This window comes from Equus przewalskii, chromosome 15 (assembly GCF_037783145.1).
Source record: "Equus przewalskii isolate Varuska chromosome 15, EquPr2, whole genome shotgun sequence".
In the NCBI taxonomy this organism is placed as follows: Eukaryota; Metazoa; Chordata; class Mammalia; order Perissodactyla; family Equidae; genus Equus; species Equus przewalskii.
This window is the reverse complement of record NC_091845.1, coordinates 20514192-20533061: the sequence shown is the minus strand read 5'-3', so window position 1 is coordinate 20533061 and position 18870 is coordinate 20514192. Positions and strand designations below refer to the sequence as shown.

At 41.3% G+C, this 18870-nt stretch overlaps 1 protein-coding gene across 20 annotated transcripts in view; it reads right to left on the bottom strand.

Annotated features, from left to right (window-relative positions):
• The window catches only part of FOXP1 (forkhead box P1), a 412016-nt gene that overhangs the window by 164149 nt on the left and 228997 nt on the right, over positions 1-18870 (bottom strand). For 4 of the 20 annotated variants that reach the window (XM_008520210.2, XM_008520193.2, XM_008520200.2 and 1 more), the window contains exon 1: positions 1427-3660. The exons of the other annotated variants lie outside the window; for them this stretch is intronic. In XM_008520210.2, coding sequence (XP_008518432.2) covers positions 1427-1612 — 186 coding nt within the window. In that variant the 5' untranslated portion in view covers positions 1613-3660. Of the gene's footprint in view, positions 1-1426; positions 3661-18870 lie in introns of those variants that run through there. 20 annotated transcript variants of the gene reach the window in all.

Sequence of the window (18870 nt, the reverse complement as noted above, 5' to 3'; positions counted from 1 at the left end):
CAAACATGCCATCCAGAAAAAACAAAACCAGCGAGCTGGGAAATTTGATGGTCATCAAATAGACTGAGATACCAAGAAAAGCAGCCCACTGTTCCCACACTGAGTTTTCGGCCCCCACACCTACACTAACATCTGAGTAAATACCTCAGTCAGTCTTTCCATTTTCCCTGCAATTACTCCTACTGTTAAACAAATTGTCCTTAAGGCAGTCACAAACCTAATTTTTTTTCTTGCAAAGTAGAACAACTTCTGAACATTTAACAAGCCAGCAAAGCCATAGCAAGACACGCACACACACGCTTATCTATTTTATTTATTTAAATGTTTCTTCCATTAGAGGTTTGGACAACTACAGAGCATATTTCTTTCTCTATGGTAAGAGATGCTGTTTCAGACATTGAAATATAAGGATATTTCGTCTGGGGACTAGCAAACAAGGTTCAGAGTAATAACAATTCCCTTAAGATCAAAAGAGCTAATTTTCTATTTCCTGTCTATTCCCTGACCAGTACACAGTTAAAAAAAAAAATTAGCACCTGGCTTACCAATTACACTAAAGTTGGGGGTCAGAGTTGGGGGTGGGGGGGGCAGAGGGAGGGGAGGGAGGCAAGAGGGACGACAACATCAGACAGGAAAAGGTGGGACCCTTTTAAAAAATGTCAAACCATGTGTTTAAAAACTCATTTCAACAGAAAGGACCGAGAGAGCGATCACGTCGCTCTTCGACACCGAAGCAGCCCCGGTCCGAGGGCTTTCCCGGCTATACTAATTATCCACAACGAGATTTTTGAAAAGACCCCTCCAACATCAAAGTTAACAACCATCGCGGAGGGTGAGGCGGGCTTTCTCTTTCCTCTCGCAGCCCACTCCGTTTAAACAATGGTCATAAGAATGAGATAATGACCGTGCTTGTTTCAGCAGTCTGACTTTTATTGGCATGAAATTGGTACAAATATTATCAAGACCGATGCACAAATGATGACGGTGTCATGATGCAAACATCAGAGGACAATTCTGCAGCCGCAGAATGACAAAGGCACCATCCCAGCACCCTCGCACTACTTGCGATAACAGGGAAAAAAAGAAGGCAACACAAAACAATGTCACAAATAAGCAGAGAGAGGCTCCAATCTAGCTCAAGCCTGTAAAACTGTCCTGGCGACACTCGGCTGCTTACTTAGCTGATAGAATCCGAAGACACGTTTGAAAGCAAGAGTGAATTAACAAGGAGTTAGAAGGAGCCGGTCCTCTCAAATCTCTAAAAAGAAACATGCCTTTGATGGAGAGAGGAGGGAGGGGGAAGAAAAAGCAGTACACAACTTGGACCATCTTATTTTGCCCCTCAGAGAATTTCTGCGCAGGACCGGATCCCTAGTTTAAAAGTTTAACCCAGTGAAAACGTTCCTTTTTTTCTCTGGACACTTACAGAGAAAATGAAGAGTTTGACGGAGTGAGCTCGCACTGTCTGCCTTTGGATTTCCGTCTTCTTGCTGTAGATGGGTTCTGGCTGTTTCTGTGAAGCGGGGGTTGCCGAGTGGTAAAAAAGATGTTTGAATAAACAGGAAGTGCTGTGCGGCTGAAGCACACTCGAGGAGAAAACACACTGGAACATTGCCCTTTGTAGGCAACCTCACGGACGCTTGCCTCCACAGTAGCTGGCTGGGCTCTCACTAAATGACAAAGAAACCACAAGAATTCCTCAAGTAATTCTTCACTTTCAAAGTTGCAAGATCGGTTGGAGCTTGCAGGTAATTTTCAAAGTTGCATTTAGCACTTAAAGAAATCTATTAATGCTACACGTATGTAATTCACTCCAGGTCTGCAAGCAGCAACACAGCATCAGAAGTGTGTCCTGGCTAGACCAAGCCCTAGCCCAACGCAGCTCATTCACACAGCCAACTACACACCGACAGGGTTTTGGGAAACCTGCTCAAGATATTTTTGTGGTGACATTTACATAGGCAGGATGCCTTAAAAAAAAAAAAAGGAGAAAAGAAAAAGAAAATTCAGATTCTGCAGATTTTAGAGGATTTTGTCACATGTATTTTCAAAGAACACATCGTCTCGCATTCCAGGGTATGCCCTTGATCTTGCGTTTGCTGTTTTTGCTTTACCTTTTCCTTCTCTGCAATCAGCCAAACTAGCTGTTTATCTCAAGATGCCTAGCTTGCCTACTCGACCACTCCTTAACCCGCCCCAAACTAATTATCAAAGTCCTGTCTTCTGTCACCCAAGTAACTTGACAGATACTGTAAAGAAAAGTAAACTGTTAAAGGCAGAGCAAGTCAGCTTGAAAAATAGGATGAAAAGTTGAACAGCCATATTCAATAAAAAAAAGAAAAAGGGGGAGGGGAGAAGGAAGAAAAGGATTCCTTCTGAAAACGTATCGCTGTTGTGGCAGTGTTCTTCTGCCACGGAAGCAACTGATTTGTTATTGAGCGTGGAATGCTGGCCTGCCTGTCATCCAGGTGCTAATACTCGGCTAAAATAACTCATTGGTAACTGTCAGTGGGATGTTTACATAGGCCCCAATCTTTTCTTCATAGAAGGAAATTTTTTACTGGAATTCATCTTCTTTTGATCTCACATTCAAAGCAACGGCAGCTTGATAGACATTCAAGTCTGAAAGCAAATCCAGACGCTGAAGATAAACCGCCAGAATATGACAGGCAGAAGCATCTAAAGCTTATAAAAACGAAGAGAACAGCATGTCGCCTGAGTATTACAATAGCAGAAATCAAGAGACATATTAGGTGGAACTGATCAGCCACAAAAACAGTTCAAAAGGCAGATCATAGACACAGGACTAGGCTGGGAGAAAAAAATGGGAAGGAGCTGGTTTACTGCCTCAGCTCCCTTCTGAGCCCCACAGTGCTTTCACGCCAGCCTCTCCACTTTTAGGAGGGCTGGAGTATCCAATTCAAGTGTTTCTATCTAACTCAGCTGGCCCAGTTTATAAATGCTGCAAATGATTTCCTCGCAATCTATTTTTAAGAGGCGGGGGGGGGGGGGAAATAGGCATACCCTTACCTTGCTCAGCGTCCAGCATGCTGCATTTTTTTAGCATGCCCTGCATCTGCTCTGTAATGCAGTTTCAAAAGGCAGACAGCCTGGGCGCCATGCAAGTGGGCGGTCAGGAAAACCATCTCTCAAAAGAAGTGCTCTAAGTAGTTTGAGATGGGGCTAGAGAGTGCCAAGCAGCCCAGTTCCCCAACATGGCTAGCTACTGAATGAACACAAGTGCACCGGCCTCAATGACACAAATACACGGATGCGTTCAGTCCTACAGATATAGAACTGCTTGACACCTTTGAAGCCAACTAGGGCAATCCCATAAAGGAATTATCGCGGGAACTTTCTTAGAGGCACACAAATATTCCTTTTAAAAATAAGCCTCTTATTCTGATGAAAGTCAGTGCCTATAATGAAAAAGTAATTCTCCCAACAATTTTGTACTTAGAGCTGTTTGTTAACAAACAGTGAATGTGAACAGGCACATTGGGTTAAAGGGCAACGGAATCCCATATTAGAAGCTAGCCTAAGGTTACTCCTGACTGCGAACACCCTCCGGGACGCAGGCCACATCTTCGCAGCACCTTGGATTTTTACAATGAGCCCCTTCCCCATTTTGCATAATAAATCAGCAGGGGTAAATGTGGATTTGAAAATGTAGACCCAATTTAAAAAGCTGTAATCAGTTTAGGGCTTGCCTCATGCAAAAAGATTCCTGGGTAACTAAGTTACAAATGTAAAAGACAAATAAAACAAACAAAACCAAACCCTACAGGATTCTAAGACTGTTTTTCAGAAGTTACCTTCTATCATGCCTATACAGCTATCTGATGTGCTAACATCGATCATTTATCTTTAAACTGTATTAGTTCCTTGTATTAAAGTCACCACTAGTCTTCCCCAACCTTAGGAAAAAAAAAAAGAGTTGCTTTTAATAGTTACTTCAAAAATCTCCCAACTAAATATTCCATATTGCTGTCATTGCCACATTTACCCAAAACAGGGAGGTTTACCACGTAAACGGGAAATGCAAATTCCCTTACAAAACATACTATAAAATATATTCTTCCTCTACGAAGGATGCTGTCACTGCCACGGTGATGCAAGGAGAGGCAACACTCCATTTCTTATGGCAATTAAAAGTGTTTTTAAAAAATGTGCCATGTATAAAGACCTTCATTAGAATAATTAAATGACTTTTGGGTGTTTTTGATATAAACAACTTTTGATATGTCATTTAAAAACCTCATAATAATATCATTAAAGAGCTATCATTTTTAAAAGAGAGATTGTCTGCTCAGGGCCACGGAATAGTAGCCATGCTCTAGGCCGCTTCCCTCTTTCCCTTTCAGACTTCTCTTGGACTTGAATGTCACCATAGACCTTGAATCTTTGAATGTGAAATGGCTTCACGCTAATTGCTCTAATTGCTTGAAGATGTGCAGGCAGGTGAAACCCGATCCCCGTGGCCATTGTAGAGACCAAGAACAACACTGGAATGTTTACACAGTGGTTTGATTTTAATAGACAGAAGGGCTGAGTTTAAGACAGCAAAAACACAGCTAATAGGTGACCCCTTAATGTAGTCCTCCTTTAAAAAAAAAAAAAAAGACAACAAAATACAATTTCATGTTCTAAAAGGCTGTGTCCTAAATGCCAAGGTTATTTGCTTGACTCTTGGAGCGAGTACACGTTACGTTGTACCTGACATTTACACCCGAAACTCTACCCTGAATACATTTTTTTTTACCTTAAAACAAAAAAGCACTTTATATGTCAGTCACCTTACAAACAGATTATGACTGTATGGTATTTCCAAGTAAGTGCATTCATTTAAATTTTAAATTGAGTATTTTTCACTAGTGCAATACTCCTTGTCCCTTAAAGGAGAAGCCTTGTATCTCCTTGTTTATTCTTTTGCTTCTTCTGCTCCCCTCTACCCCCTCCATTTATGGAATTCCTGACCCTTGTACTTTCCTTGATTGCAGTTAAAGTTGAACCTAAACTCTCTCACTTGGTGCCTTGGACAAACATGCATCCTTTCGGTGCCTTTTTTCTTTGTTACTCTGTGGGATTGCGGTCTGCTTCTCATCTGGGGGGTGAAGGCAGTCAGGGGAGTGGCTGACATAGTTATTCAATGACAGTGGCCATTCTCCTTGGATATTTTAATGAATTGAGATGGATACAGAGGTTTGACAATGGCTCCCCAGAGCCTTCTCTTAACAGAGCACAAATGTAACCAAGGCTGGACAGGAAATATACTACAGCAAGACCAAGATAAAAATACAAGAGCACCTAAAAGGTGTCATTAACAAGAAGAAATCCACAAAGGTTAGAGACAGGCTTAGACAGGTGTGGAGACAGATAATACACATGCCAAGGATCTGAATGTATAGGAATATTTCATACATAGCCAAGGAAACACTGAGAAACAGGAAATAAGAAATAACATTTACTACTGAAGAAGAAAACGCCACAAAACAATGAAATTATTTTAAGTTAAGCTGGGCAATTAAAAGCAACAGATACACACCTTGTCAATGAGAACAGAGAAGGTAACACCCCACACAGCCGGGAGCATTGTCAAATGGCCACTTTGCTCAGTTATGCCATATGTTAACTCCTGATGATGAAATACAAGATGCAGAAGAAAAGGGGCAAAAAAGTCCTTTTAAAGCTATGAAACATTTTTAGTTATATAAGCTAAGTAATAAATATAGGAGCTTCCATCACCTGGACTATTTGTCCCCAAACATTGAAAGACAAAATAATGAAACAAAAATAACAGCATAGAACATCCTTTCCAATCACAGCCACCTCACACACATTTACAGACACTCATACCTTGTTCTAAAAGTTACAATCCCCTATTAAGAAGTAATGCCGCCCCCTCCGAAAAAGGAGGGGGGACAAGTATCCATTTAAAGATGAAGTATAAACTAGTCCAAGCCAGTGAGAGGAACACTGAGGGAAAAAGTAAACAGGCCCCCACCCCCCATCCCCAAAATAGTTCCCCTTTGAAAGCTCTATGCAGTGAGTGCCTGGTACCAAGGGCTGCCCTGTTCCTCCGAGGGGTCAGCAAAGCTATGCTAAACTGACAGGTTCAGTTTACAGCAGGCCAGAACTTTGTTTGGATATACTGGCCTTGCTCACCGCCAGCTTAACAACAGATGGCTAGAAAACTTTCATTATGCTGCACAGGACTGAACTGCAAACAATCCAGAAAACTGTGAAAAGTTTAACTCCCTCGAAACCGATGTGCCAAAGCAGGGCCTGCCCAGAGCCAGGGAACCAGCTGAAGGCCAAGAGGACCGTGGAAGTGATGGTCACAACAAAAGAGCACTTGCTAACGCCCAGCTCAATGCAAGGCACCATTCCAGACTCCAGAACGGCAGCGACCCACCCAAGTCTTTGATTTTAACTGTTCAAAGCCCAGACCTTATAAGGAGTTGGATCGACTGTGCCCTTTTTTTATTTTCCAAAAATGTACTGTCAGGCTTCCCCTCCCTTTGGAGAAAGAAAAGCTTCCTCTAGACAATCCCCAAGCTCCCTTCCTGCCTTCCTCCCTCTGGAAACTGGGAAGACCAGACCAAATAGTCTTATTCTAACACCTAGATTTAAATATGATTTATCCAAATCTGTATATAATTTAAATGTTCATTAAATCGATTCAGTCACATGCACCCTAATATCTCCTAACGCTCTGAGACAGGTTATAAATGCACCTTCGAAGGTTTAATTCAATTGGCAGCGTGAGAGGTCTTATCACTCGAAATGTGTTATTTTCATATTATTCAAGAAATGAACAAATGCGTTTTCCACAAATGTATTTTAGAAGTTACCCTTTCCTGTTATTGAAAGAAAATTGTGTTTATTACTCCTTTAGCATAGTGTAAACTCATAAACGTCAACAGAGGGTACAAGGAAAACTGTCAACTAAATATTGTTTCCTTCATGAGCTGTTCTTCCAAGTCAATTACGCCTTTCAACTTCTGGGGCATTGTATGATAAACTGGCAGTAAAAATCATTCACATTAATATACCATGGTGCCTTGCCTGCAAAAGGTAATTAAAGAAGTAAATGACTCATAAGAATAGACATATTAGCTGCAAAATGAAAGGCAACTGAGCTGCCACATAAAAATATGTACCATTAAGATACTGCATTTTCATATTCCTGTAATCAGCTTCAGTAGACTAATGCTTATTTAATCCACTTCTGTGCTAAGTCCATCAACAACTGTTTTTTGCTGTTTTCTCCTTGACTGCACATTATGAGAGCAGGTTTGGAATAAATACCGCAATGAGATTTTTGCATACTCAATTGAAGAACAGGTTTTTACATTTTAAAATCTATTTTTCTTTCTCTGAGAAATGCAACATTAAAAAAAAGATTACTGGTGGGGGAAAATATATATATATATTGCTAGCTAGATATGTCTTTTTAAATGGCAGGACATTTCAGGGAAATAATATTTGGTTCCATCTTCACCGTTTCTGACCCATACCACTGTCAGCACAGGGAAGGGCGTGCCATTCCTCTACCTGCCAGGTCTCTGCTACCTTTATGAAGAAGCACTCCCTTTTGTTAATAATGTCTTCCATTAGCACTAGCAGGATGAAGGCAATTTATCCTTTGGCAGGGATGGAAAGAGAATGCAAGAAATGAGGAGCAAGTTGGCCAGGTGGGTAGGGGAGAGGACCTCCGACTTGCCTAGTGGCTCCTGAGTCCTTTCCTTCCAGAGGGTTAGCCACCTGGCTGGACAGAACCTTCTCAAAGAGAAGCGAACTGACCCTCAAATTCACTGCTCTACTTTCCATTGTCTGACTTTCAAACTGACATTTTGCTTTATCCTTCTTATCCCTTTATTTCTGGGCTCCCTCGCTGGTTCAGCCAAGCCCCAGGACGACATCATCCACATGGGCTGAGATTTCTCACTCAAGTTGCTTCTGCAACTTCCTTCTTCACCAGTGAGATGAGTCCACCATTTACACTGTTAATATTTCTGGGAACATTTAGAGGCATGCAGTTTCCTGCAGGCTGGAGAAATGCCTATTCTTGTTGTGGAAATCAGGACTCTCTGTTGAGGGCTGATGCGGGCCTAAGGCTTTGCCAATTCACTTGGGGAGTTTCAGCTTTCAAAAGTCTTGCAGTTCCTCGGATGCTCAATGCCAGCAGTGAAAATCGGCCTATAAAACATTAGGATATCTGTCTTCTATCCCGTCTGCCAGCAATTCACTCACTTTCAATAACATCTAAATGCATCTAGATAGGGTCCACTAACTTAGCAAAAAAATCCAAAAGAGATTATTTCTTTTTTGTTTTAAACATCATAGGCTTTCAACAAAGACAAAGTTCTAGATTTCTATACGAGTTGTACCTTCTTGCCTTCCCTCCTTCTGTGAGTACAGAAATCTCTTTGGCTTTCAAACTGATGAGCAGCCAGCCAGGCCCTCAAGGGCAGTCCAGGATGTGGGGATGGCCCTACAAGGACCCTTTGCTGTTTATTTATCTTTTAACAGTTCTCAGAACCGCCAAGAGCCTCCCAGTTTTGGGCTTGATCTTTCCTTGTAATGTATTATTGCCTCCACGTTCGGGCAGACATCACTTGGAACCACAATTAATGAGCTCTAGTCCTTTTCTCATTAAAGAACAAAGGTTCCCATGTGCATGGAATGGTGACGCTGTCTGGAGAACACACGTGGAAAGAGAAGTAAATGCATCTAATTGCTTCAAAATGGGAATTTTAATATTTAGGAACATAATGGGATCGGGAAATAAGAGTATTTCCAACATCCTTTACAAATAAGGATTTACAAAATATTGTTAGCTGTTAATAATACATCATTATCAAAAATGGAAAGTTATGAATACCAGGCATGTAACCTTTGTATTCACGTGAATTAACCTATATGGATGAACACAATGATACATGAATTAGTTTTAAAAAATACATTAAAAAAAATAAAAGGCCCTCCTCTGAAAAAGAAAGGCGAGAAGGCAGCTCCTCAACGGATTCAAACGTGTAATTAAGAAAGATAACCCCAGTTTTTATAATAATTAGGGGCTGTGAGAAATAGGATACTATCTCTCAAAAGTGTTACAAATATACCACACTTCTAAATAACCTGCACTGCTTGGAAAGTATACTCAGTACCAAGGGCAAAGCCGCTATGCAGTGAGGAACAGTGAATGACAGACCGGCGTTCAAGTCCATTAGCTGCTATGTGATAGGAGCACATTCACTAGCACGCGACCTGTGAAAAATCTTAGATCTCTTTAAATCTGTGAATTGGATTACTGCATTAATTCTTAAGAACTGCAATCCTTCAACCAAGTCAAATTACCCTCATTAACAGTGGAAAAACTGCCTCTGCAATAAGTTAAAAAAAAAAAGATATTTATTACCTATAATCACTTTCACATGCTTCACCTAGAAATATGATGAACTGGTGCCAACAACTTTGAAAACGGCAGCATCCTGATTTCACATAGTAATTTGGGTTAAAATAAAAATGAAAGCATTTGCATGGTGTTTTAAATTTTTTTCACATCTACAGGACATTTTCTTTTCTTAGGACAACCCTCTGATAAGAAGCGAACAGCCCCATTTTACAGGAGAAGACACTGGGGTGTACACAGAGAGACTGCACCAATAGTCTGAGCTCTCCCAACTAATGAGGGACAGAGCAGAGCCTCCTGCTCCTCTGTTCTGGGTTCACACTGCAGGAATTAAATCAGATAGACAGACTTCCAATGCTGCTGTGACACAATGCACTGACTTCTCTAAATCACACGCGGTGAATTAAAAGGCAGGCAAAATAAATGAAAAGCTAGAAATGCGGCTTCGAGTGGAGAAAGGATCCCCATAATAAATACAACAGAAGCCGCTTCCATTCTTCCATCACCACATTTGCTGTTCCTGTTTAGCCTGCCTTGAGAATTCATCACATACGTCCTTTTACAATGATAAAAGAAAAAGAAATGTAAACTGATCTACTCTGCCCTTGTTGCTCCCTAAAATGATGTCCTCGGAAATGCGGTCACAGCTTGACTGATTTTGAACAACTTTTGGTACTTTATGGCAAATAAGCTGCTCAAAACCCCACTCACCACTGGTCCTTGGCTCCAGCGATGTTACTGCTTTGGTTCCGTTAGTGGCCAGCACAAGCTGGGGCAGGAGAGCCCTTAGCACCGAGGACATGAGGAGCTGGGAAAGGGGCTGGGCAGAGGCAAGCCAGTCTGCAGTCATTGAAACACACTGTTTCTACATCACACGTTAAGGAATGGGAAAAGGTGAACAGGTAGAAGTACCTTTCCAGAACTTGATAGTAACCAATACTCCTAAAGAGCTATAACAAAATGCTAACGAGTTCATAACCAAAACCCAGAGGCACGACAAGGCTCTGAAGTGCCCTCCGAATCATCAGAAAAAATAAATTAAAAAGATAAATTGTGCTCAAGATGGTTGTATGTGAAACGCATTTATTTTAATCTAAAGATTTGAAACTAGACAGTCCTTATTTAATATATGATGGCAAAAATTAAGTGGACTATAATTTCCAATGGTCCTATAATCTACTGTAACCTTTTTTTAATAATTTCCAAAAAAACACTTGTTAGGATGAGGATTTCAATTCTCCATCAGACAGGCAGAGTCGCGGTATAGTCTAATAATAATGAAAATAGGTTTTATCAATCTCAGTGTGTGTCAGGTGTTCGCATTCACTGGCCTTCTATCCTTCTAATGACCTTCCAAGGTGGGAATTATCATACCCTTTTTACAGAGGAGGAAAACAAGGCTCAGGGAGGTTGACTGACTTACCCAAGGTCACACAGTTCTAAGGGGGTCTGTGACTGCTTGGAGGTGAAGGGGAAGCTTAAGAGAAAATCAGAGAGAGAAGCTGTTCAAAGCAGAACTGGGGGGAAAGAAGCATCTATCTGAGGGCATTACAAAATAGCAGGAAACTATGATCCAAACATCAGATGGTCCATGAGTCGGAGACTCATCACCCACCTCCTACTCGGTGGCACCGCACATTTCAAAGGACAATATGGAAATTCTTCCTCTTTGGCTCTACCATTTGTAGTCTCCTCTCTTTCTCTTTCAAGAGCTTTATGACTGTCAATCAGGTGCTTTTCAAACAACAAATGCTTTAGCGGTGACCTCATGATTAACTTGATTCACTACTCTAGCAACCTTTCAAAACAAATGTTAAGGTTACCTTTTCTACAAGTACCAGAACTGATTCTGTTTACACATGAATTAAACACACAATTTTTGATCCCTACTCTGTACCAAGCATAGTCTAGGCACTAGGCCTATGAAGGCACCCCTTCCTAAGGCTTGCAGTCTAATGGGAAATAACATGCTGGCGATCCACAAATTCAGAAATAATTACAGAGCCACTACAAAGAAAGCCTTAACAAAAGAACAACTTGTTGTTTTCAGCCTCTGTCCATGAGGAGGTGATATTTAAGATGAGACCTGAAAGTAGAGAAGTAATCAAATAGTCAAGGAGCAGGAAGAAAGTTTAAGGAGATGGACCTCTGGGGCTGAGAAGAAATTATAGGTTGAAACAACACTAAAAGAAAAGATGACCTTATTGAATAGTTGGTAATATACCATTGTGTTCTTCAACAAAACTATGTCTACCTCATTCTTTTTCAATCCTTTTAAGGCAAAAGATGTAGTACACAGATTATGAATATGCTTTTAATCAAATGACCTAATAAATACAAAATGCATTGTGTTGGCAAAAAACTCTAAAAACATAAAAGAATTTATGCAATTACTACTGAAAAACAAATATCTTAGAGTTGGCCTTGTTTCTGTCTCTTTGTCTTTTTTAATGCTGTAATGCATTGGTGGTAGGCAGAACTCTAAGATGACCTCTCACATTCCTACCCCTGGTCCCAGACAGTCAATCAAATGCTAATCAATGTGTTGATGTAAAGGATTTTGCAGCTGTAATTAAGGCCCCAAATGAGCGGACCCTAGGATAGGGAGATAATCTGAAGGGACCTATAGGAATCACATGGAATTTATATTTGGAGTTTATATTGGAGTTTGGAGCCCAGAGATGGAAGAAGTCAGAGATTCAAAGCACAAGTAAGATTCTATGCTCCATTGCTGACCTCAAGGAGGAGCAGGAGGCCATATGGCAAGAAATGTGGGCAACCTCTAGAAGCTGAGAATGGCCCAGGGCTGACAGCCAGCAAGGAAATGAGGACGTCACTCCCACAACCACGATGAACTGAATTCGACCAACAAGCTGAGCTTAGAAGTAGATCACTCCCCAGGGCCTCTAGACAAGAACTCAGTCCAGGTAACACTTCCCGAGACTCCGAACTTTCTCATGCTCTGAGCAGAAAACCCAGCAGCTCTGTGCCTGGACTTCTGACCTACTGAACTGTGAGCTAACAAACGGGTGTTTTAAGCTGCTATGTTTGGGGCAATTTGTTACACAGCAACGGAAAACTAATACATATAGAAAAGAGACAAAATCATGTTGCCTGTGTCTAAAGTTTATGGAAGAGTTTCTCTTACTCAGTGAATAAGAACTCAAATGGAAGGAAGGAAAGCGGGAGGAGGGGACACGAGTCGGGAGAGAGAAGGGAAGGACAGAGAAAGACTGGGCTTCCATTCTAGTCCTGCGTGGACCAACGTGATGAGCTAGGGCAGGCCACCGCTCTCTGGACCTCACTTTCCTCAATCCTAAAGTGGAGATGATAACGGGTGGTGGGGAGGGGCATCACACATAGATGAAAACACTCTGAATGTCATAAAGCACAATCCAAGTTATTTTTTATTTTTTGTACTGCTGCTTTCCTGAGCCATTCTGATTTTTGACTTTTTAGTTTCCTCTTCCAGTTATTCCCATTGCCTATTCTCAAACTGATCAAGACACAAATATGGAGTCTTCCTGGCTAGAAGAAACAAGCAGCATCCCAGAGCATTCTGGAGCTTCTAGGGAGTCCATGCAAAGAATGTGGACATATCTTCTGGGGGAGAAGTGAAAAGGGGTCAGCGAGGTTATGCCTGGCGAGAAAAACCATGCCTCCCACCTTCCTTCCACCATTTTTTTCCACAGTGGTTTGGAAAGCAGAGCCAGACGGCCTGGGTTCAAATCCTAGCTCCATTCTTGACTTCGATCGAACCACTCTGTGGTGCAGTTTCCTCCGGCGTGAAATGGAAATAATGACAGCATTATCTCCTTGGGTTGCTATGAGGAGTAAGTGAATTAAATATAGAAAATGCTTCTTAAGACAGTGTCTGGCACTTAGTAAGTGCCACGTAAGTGTTGTTATTATTATTATTTTTTTTTTACTATTGCTATGGATTCCAGAATAGGAGCTGCTTTTTTTTTTTTTTTTTTTTTGGCAGAAAGTCTCTTCTCTCCCCCAGGGAACTAGGAAGAATTTGGAAGATGGGCTCAGTAAATATGTAAAAATATATCTATAATAAGGATTTTACCACTAATGCCTTTTCATGGTACACTATAAAACCCACCTAATCTCTGAGGAAGAAGTGAGAAACCCCCCCACAGTCACGATTTTGCCACATAATTTTACGTTTGCTCAAAGGAAAAAAAAAGACTATAAAGGTCTTTAAAACCATGATTTATTGCTTTTTAACAAGTAGTTTGCACAAAGCCAGAAAAGAGGATTCCCCTGTTGAAAGAGCAAGAGGAGGTAAGGAATTTCAGCACGGAGGTCAGGGATGAGAGCAGCCAGGAAAAGGAGGCAAATTAAAACAAAACAAAGGCTGACTGCCCGTCCAGCGCACAGACTTCCTCCTTAGCCTCGCCGGTCTCCTTGCTGAACTCCTCCTGGCTTTTCGATCAGGCCTCGGAAGTGAGCAGTGAAATCGGCTCTCCCCAAACTCACAACCAAAGGATGCCTCTCAGTTAGCCAGCTGACGTGGTTCTGGGCAGAGAGATGAATATGCCCACAGGCAGGAAGACAAAAGTGACCATGGAATGTTAGGGACCTGACGACAGGGGCCAGAATGCCAAGAAGGAGCTGGATGAATCACAAGAGAGAGGCTGGGCCATATAGACCAACCATGTGTTTGGGCTTAAATTTATTTTTTTTCAATTTACCAAACAGTAAAATCGACTTTCCCAGTGTGGGAGGTATACAGTACTATGAATTTTAGCACGTGATAAATTCATTATCATCACCACCATGATCAGGATACAGAACAGCTCCATCACCCCCAACACTCTCTTGTACCATATCCCTTCATAGTCATACCATCCCTGCATCCCTAAAGCCTCGCAACCACTGAGCTGTTCTCCATCACTGTAGTATCTTTTCAAGAGCGTCATATACATGCAACCATACAGTGTGTAATCTTTTGACACTGGCTTCTTTTACTCAACACAGTGTCTCTGAGATTGTTCTAAGATCCTGGGTATTTTAATAGTTCTTCCTTTACCATTGCTGAGTATTCTTCCGTTTTTGGGGGTGTCACTCATTGCTTATCCATTCACCCATTCAAGGACATTTGGGGTTTTCCATGAACACTCATGTACAGGTTTTTGTGCGAACGCATGTCTTCATTTCCCTAGGATAAATACCCAGGAGTGTGAGCGCTGGGTCATATGGGAACTGCATTATTAAATTTTTTTTTTTTTTTTGAGGAAGATTAGCCCTGAGCTAACATCTGCTGCCAATCCTCCTCTTTTTCTGCTGAGGAAGACTGGCCCTGAGCTCACATCCGTGCCCATCTTCCTCTACTTTATACGTGGGATGCCTGCCGCAGCATGGCTTGCCAAGCAGTGCCATGTCCGCACCCCTGGCTCTGAACCAGTGAACCCCGGGCCGCCAAAGCAGAACGTGCAAATTTAACTGCTGTGCCACGGGACCGGCCCCCGCATATTAAATTTTTTAAGAAACTGACCAACTGTTTTCTAGAGTGGCTGTCCCATTTTGCATTCCCACCAGCAAGGCAGGGCCATTCATTTGTTCCACATCCTTATTAGCATTTGGTATTGTCAGTATTTTTTATGTCATCCATTTTAATAGGTGCGTTATCATCTCATTGTTTTTTTTCTCATCATAGTTATAATTTGCATTTCCCTAATGTCTAATGGTGTTGAACAACTTTCCGTGTGCTTACTTGCCTTCTGTATATCTTCTTTGGTGAAATTTTTGTTCATGTCTTCTGTCAACTTTTTATATGTTTTTTTTTTTCTTATTGTAGAATGCTGAGAGTTCTTTATATAGTCTATATACAAGTCCTTTATTGGAGATGTGATTTAAAAATATTTTCTCCCAGTCAGTAGCCTGTCTTTAATCAGGGATTCTATTTGCAATTTAGAAGGTCCCTTTACATTAGGTTAGGGAAGAAAGAGAGTAAGGAATTTCGGGTGGGGGCAACTTACTAAGAAATGAAAAATGTGGCCAGGAAGCCATGGACGGGCCCACTGTCTTCAGCACACAGCAAGAGAACAGGGTGTTCTCGTGGCACGGCGGGAACTTGTGCAAAGCAGGCCATTCAGGGAGATGCTTTTAATGCTGTGACTAATGATGCCACGTAAAGGTGATGTCTTCCCGTCCTCTGTTTTTAGTGCCGCTGAACCATCCCAGGTAATAAATCAAAGAAGCCAGGGTGGCTATTTGTATGGCGAGATAAGGGAAATTAATTTCAATGCCCAAACACGGACCTCCTTATATTAAAAAATGACTTAGCAATACTAGTCCTTTTCATGAGAATGTCTTGGAAAACCAACACTTGGAAAACACACACGGGGGGCTGATTCACCCTCCGTATTTTCAAGGGAGATATTGTTGTCTCCTGAGATTGGGAAGTCAAGCGGAAGAACCGTTTATACAATGAAGAGAAAAAAGTAAAACACTGATTGAGTAAAAAATGTTCATGGACCTTCAAGAAAGGGAGGATTATAACAATAAACGGCATGTAGTCACATTCTTCCAATCCTTAAAAAAAGAGCCTTCACTGTGCTTTGCAAACTACTCTTGTCTCATTTTCACCGAAACTCAGAGACTTTGAGTTTAAAATGCATAAAAATATAAATACTAAGACTAGGAACAAGAGCATACCTAACAACAGTGAGATTTCCAGGCGGAAACATGGCTAGAGCACCGAGTTAATGCTCTTGGCTGGAAGACCAAGGGGAAGACAAGTGCGAGAGGAGCCTGGAGACTTCTCGGGGCTCCCCGGGCCGCCCACCCCCGCCCTCTGAGCACCATGCTGGAACAACGTGAAGCCATCCATCACCAGAGACCTCGCTCCACGTGCTGGCGCCAAGCGAACGAGGTTGCCACCTGTCCAGCTTTCCTTTGAATGGTGCCCCCCACAAGGTCCCTCCTGGCTCCGGGTTCAAACAAGCATTTAATGTGCATGCCTGAACCGTCCAGCCTCTCAGCAGTCTGACCGTGCCTTACCTCTAATTTGGAAAGGTCTTATTTTAACCTCGGATCTACTGACCAAATTCTGGCTCTGCTCCAAGGGGGTATCGTTTTCCTGCCTACGTCTCTCTTTGCTTCCCTTGTCGCCCCCCCCTAAAATCTCCATATGGCGGCCAGGGGGATCTTTTGAAAAGGCCCCTCAGAGGACACCACGGCGAAGGCTTCCCATGGCACTCAGCAGAAACACTTTCTAGTCCTATTTATCTCTGTATACCGTAGCAGCTAAATAAACGTGCTGGTTAAACAAATGAGTGAATAAATGATTGTGCCAAGGAGGGCAGCTTCTTTTAAAATCCTAGCCTTACCTGCACTTATTTCTTAAATATTTTAAAAAGAAAAAAGGAAATGTTCTTGTCATCTCCAGGGTGGGAATGCATTTCTGAGTATAATAACAAAATGCTCAGGAAATATAAAGAAACAATTGATAAATAAAACTATACTAAAATTGAATATGGCTAAAATAGTAAAACAAAGTCACTGAAACACTGGGTAAATATTTGCATATCACTAACCTAGGAATAAAGATCTAATTTTTTTAAAGTTTTTTTTAATGCTTGGGTTTTTTTTTTTTTGGTGAGGAAGACTGGCCCTGAAGCTAACATTTGTTGCCTATCTTTTTTCTTTTTTCTCCCCAAAACCCCAGTACATAGTGTATATCCTTAGTTGTAGGCCATTCTAGTTCTTCTATGTGGGAGGCCACAACAGCATGGCCCAACGAGTGGTGTGTAGGTCCACACCCAGGATCTGAACTGGTGAACCCTGGGCCGCCAAAGCAGAGCCCGCAAACTTAACCACTCAGCCACCGGGCCAGCTCCAAAAGGTCTAACTTTTATGTTACATAAGAATCTCTTATAAATCAATAGGGGAATAAATAAATCCAACAGAAAATTAGGCACATAATATGCAAGAAAATACAGGTGTCTCAAACATTAAAAAAAAGTTGCTAATCTCACTTAGAGAATACTTGTATCTATTTCATTTATTTGTTTTTTCCATTTACTTCTGAACCACATGCCCAAGGATAAGCATAAAGCCTTGAGCTCCAGAGAAAAACTGAAGCATGCTCAGGCAAAATGACTGAGATGCAGCACTGTCTTCCTTCATTTGATACACATTTATTGCTGAGCGATTATGAGCCTGAGTCTCAATTTCCTCATCTGTTCAATGGGAACAGTCATACCACTGACCTCGTTTAGGTAAGTTTGCTCAGAATAAATGTAAAGTGCCAGACATAATTTACGTTATCTTTTGTTTTTACATCAGGTACCAAACTGCAGTGAACAGGAATTCTGCTGGTGCCAGTCTAGCAGGAAGGCACGGAGGGCAGAGAGCTGTAACTGAAAAGAGACGGGGTGTACTGACAGTACAGGGAGTAGACATTAACTGCTGAGACAGTTTAAGAAAGGCAAGAGCATTTCCAGTTCAGGCTGTCAGAGATTTCCTGGAGGAAATGGTGCTGCAGCCACACCTTGAAGGGCAGAGACAATCTGGATATGCCTCAGAAAACCCGCGTATAGACTTTGTCAATAATAGTTAACCAACATTTGTTGGGCCAGGTTCCATGTCAGGCACCGAAGATAACAGTGGTAGAGAACAGAGAGGGCCTCTGTCCTTGGGGAGTTCAGAGCTTAATAAAAGGAAGCAAAGCTGAAATATGTTTAAAAAGCAAAGCAATAATAAACCCCAAATTCAGGAGGAGGGTTATCTACCTCCATGAGCTACAGGAGGAAATGCAAGTTATAAGCAATGGGCCAATTCTGGGATTGACGGGGTGTGAGAAGTTCATGGATGCTCACTAAATTATGCTTTATATACCACATTTAACAGCTTCTAAGGTACGCTGTTTTGTGTTTTTTTTTTAATCTTAACATCTCCAAAATTGGGATGCCTCTTACAAAAGATGAAATAAGAAAGCATTATGGATTAGTTTACTTGGCTGCATTTTCACTTTATTACTGTTATATAAAATAAAGGTCTAAAAGATTTAATGAAATACGTATATTATTTTTTATGTATCAAGTATTATATTTTAAAAAGATAAAAATGTTTTTAAAAACTACATTATGCCTTTCATCTGTCAGATAGGCTGAGTATTATTTTGTGTGTTATTTAAAAAAAAGCCATGGAAGTTCACCCTTTCAGGTACAGACAATAAATTCACAGGTGAATTATGCCTCCATCTAATTCAGTTCATGATGTAAAATCAGATTCTGTTAAAACTAAAAGTATTATTAGGACTCTAATTCTGTTTTTATCTACATATACTATCACTCCCGCCGCCCCCCATTTTGGTGGGGACAAGGGAATGAAATGGGACTGGAAACCATTTAACCACAAAAGTAATCATTAGTATTTATGCAAATGATTATCAACATCCATAACACTGGAAATTATTTAGTCCCTAACTTATCCAGGTA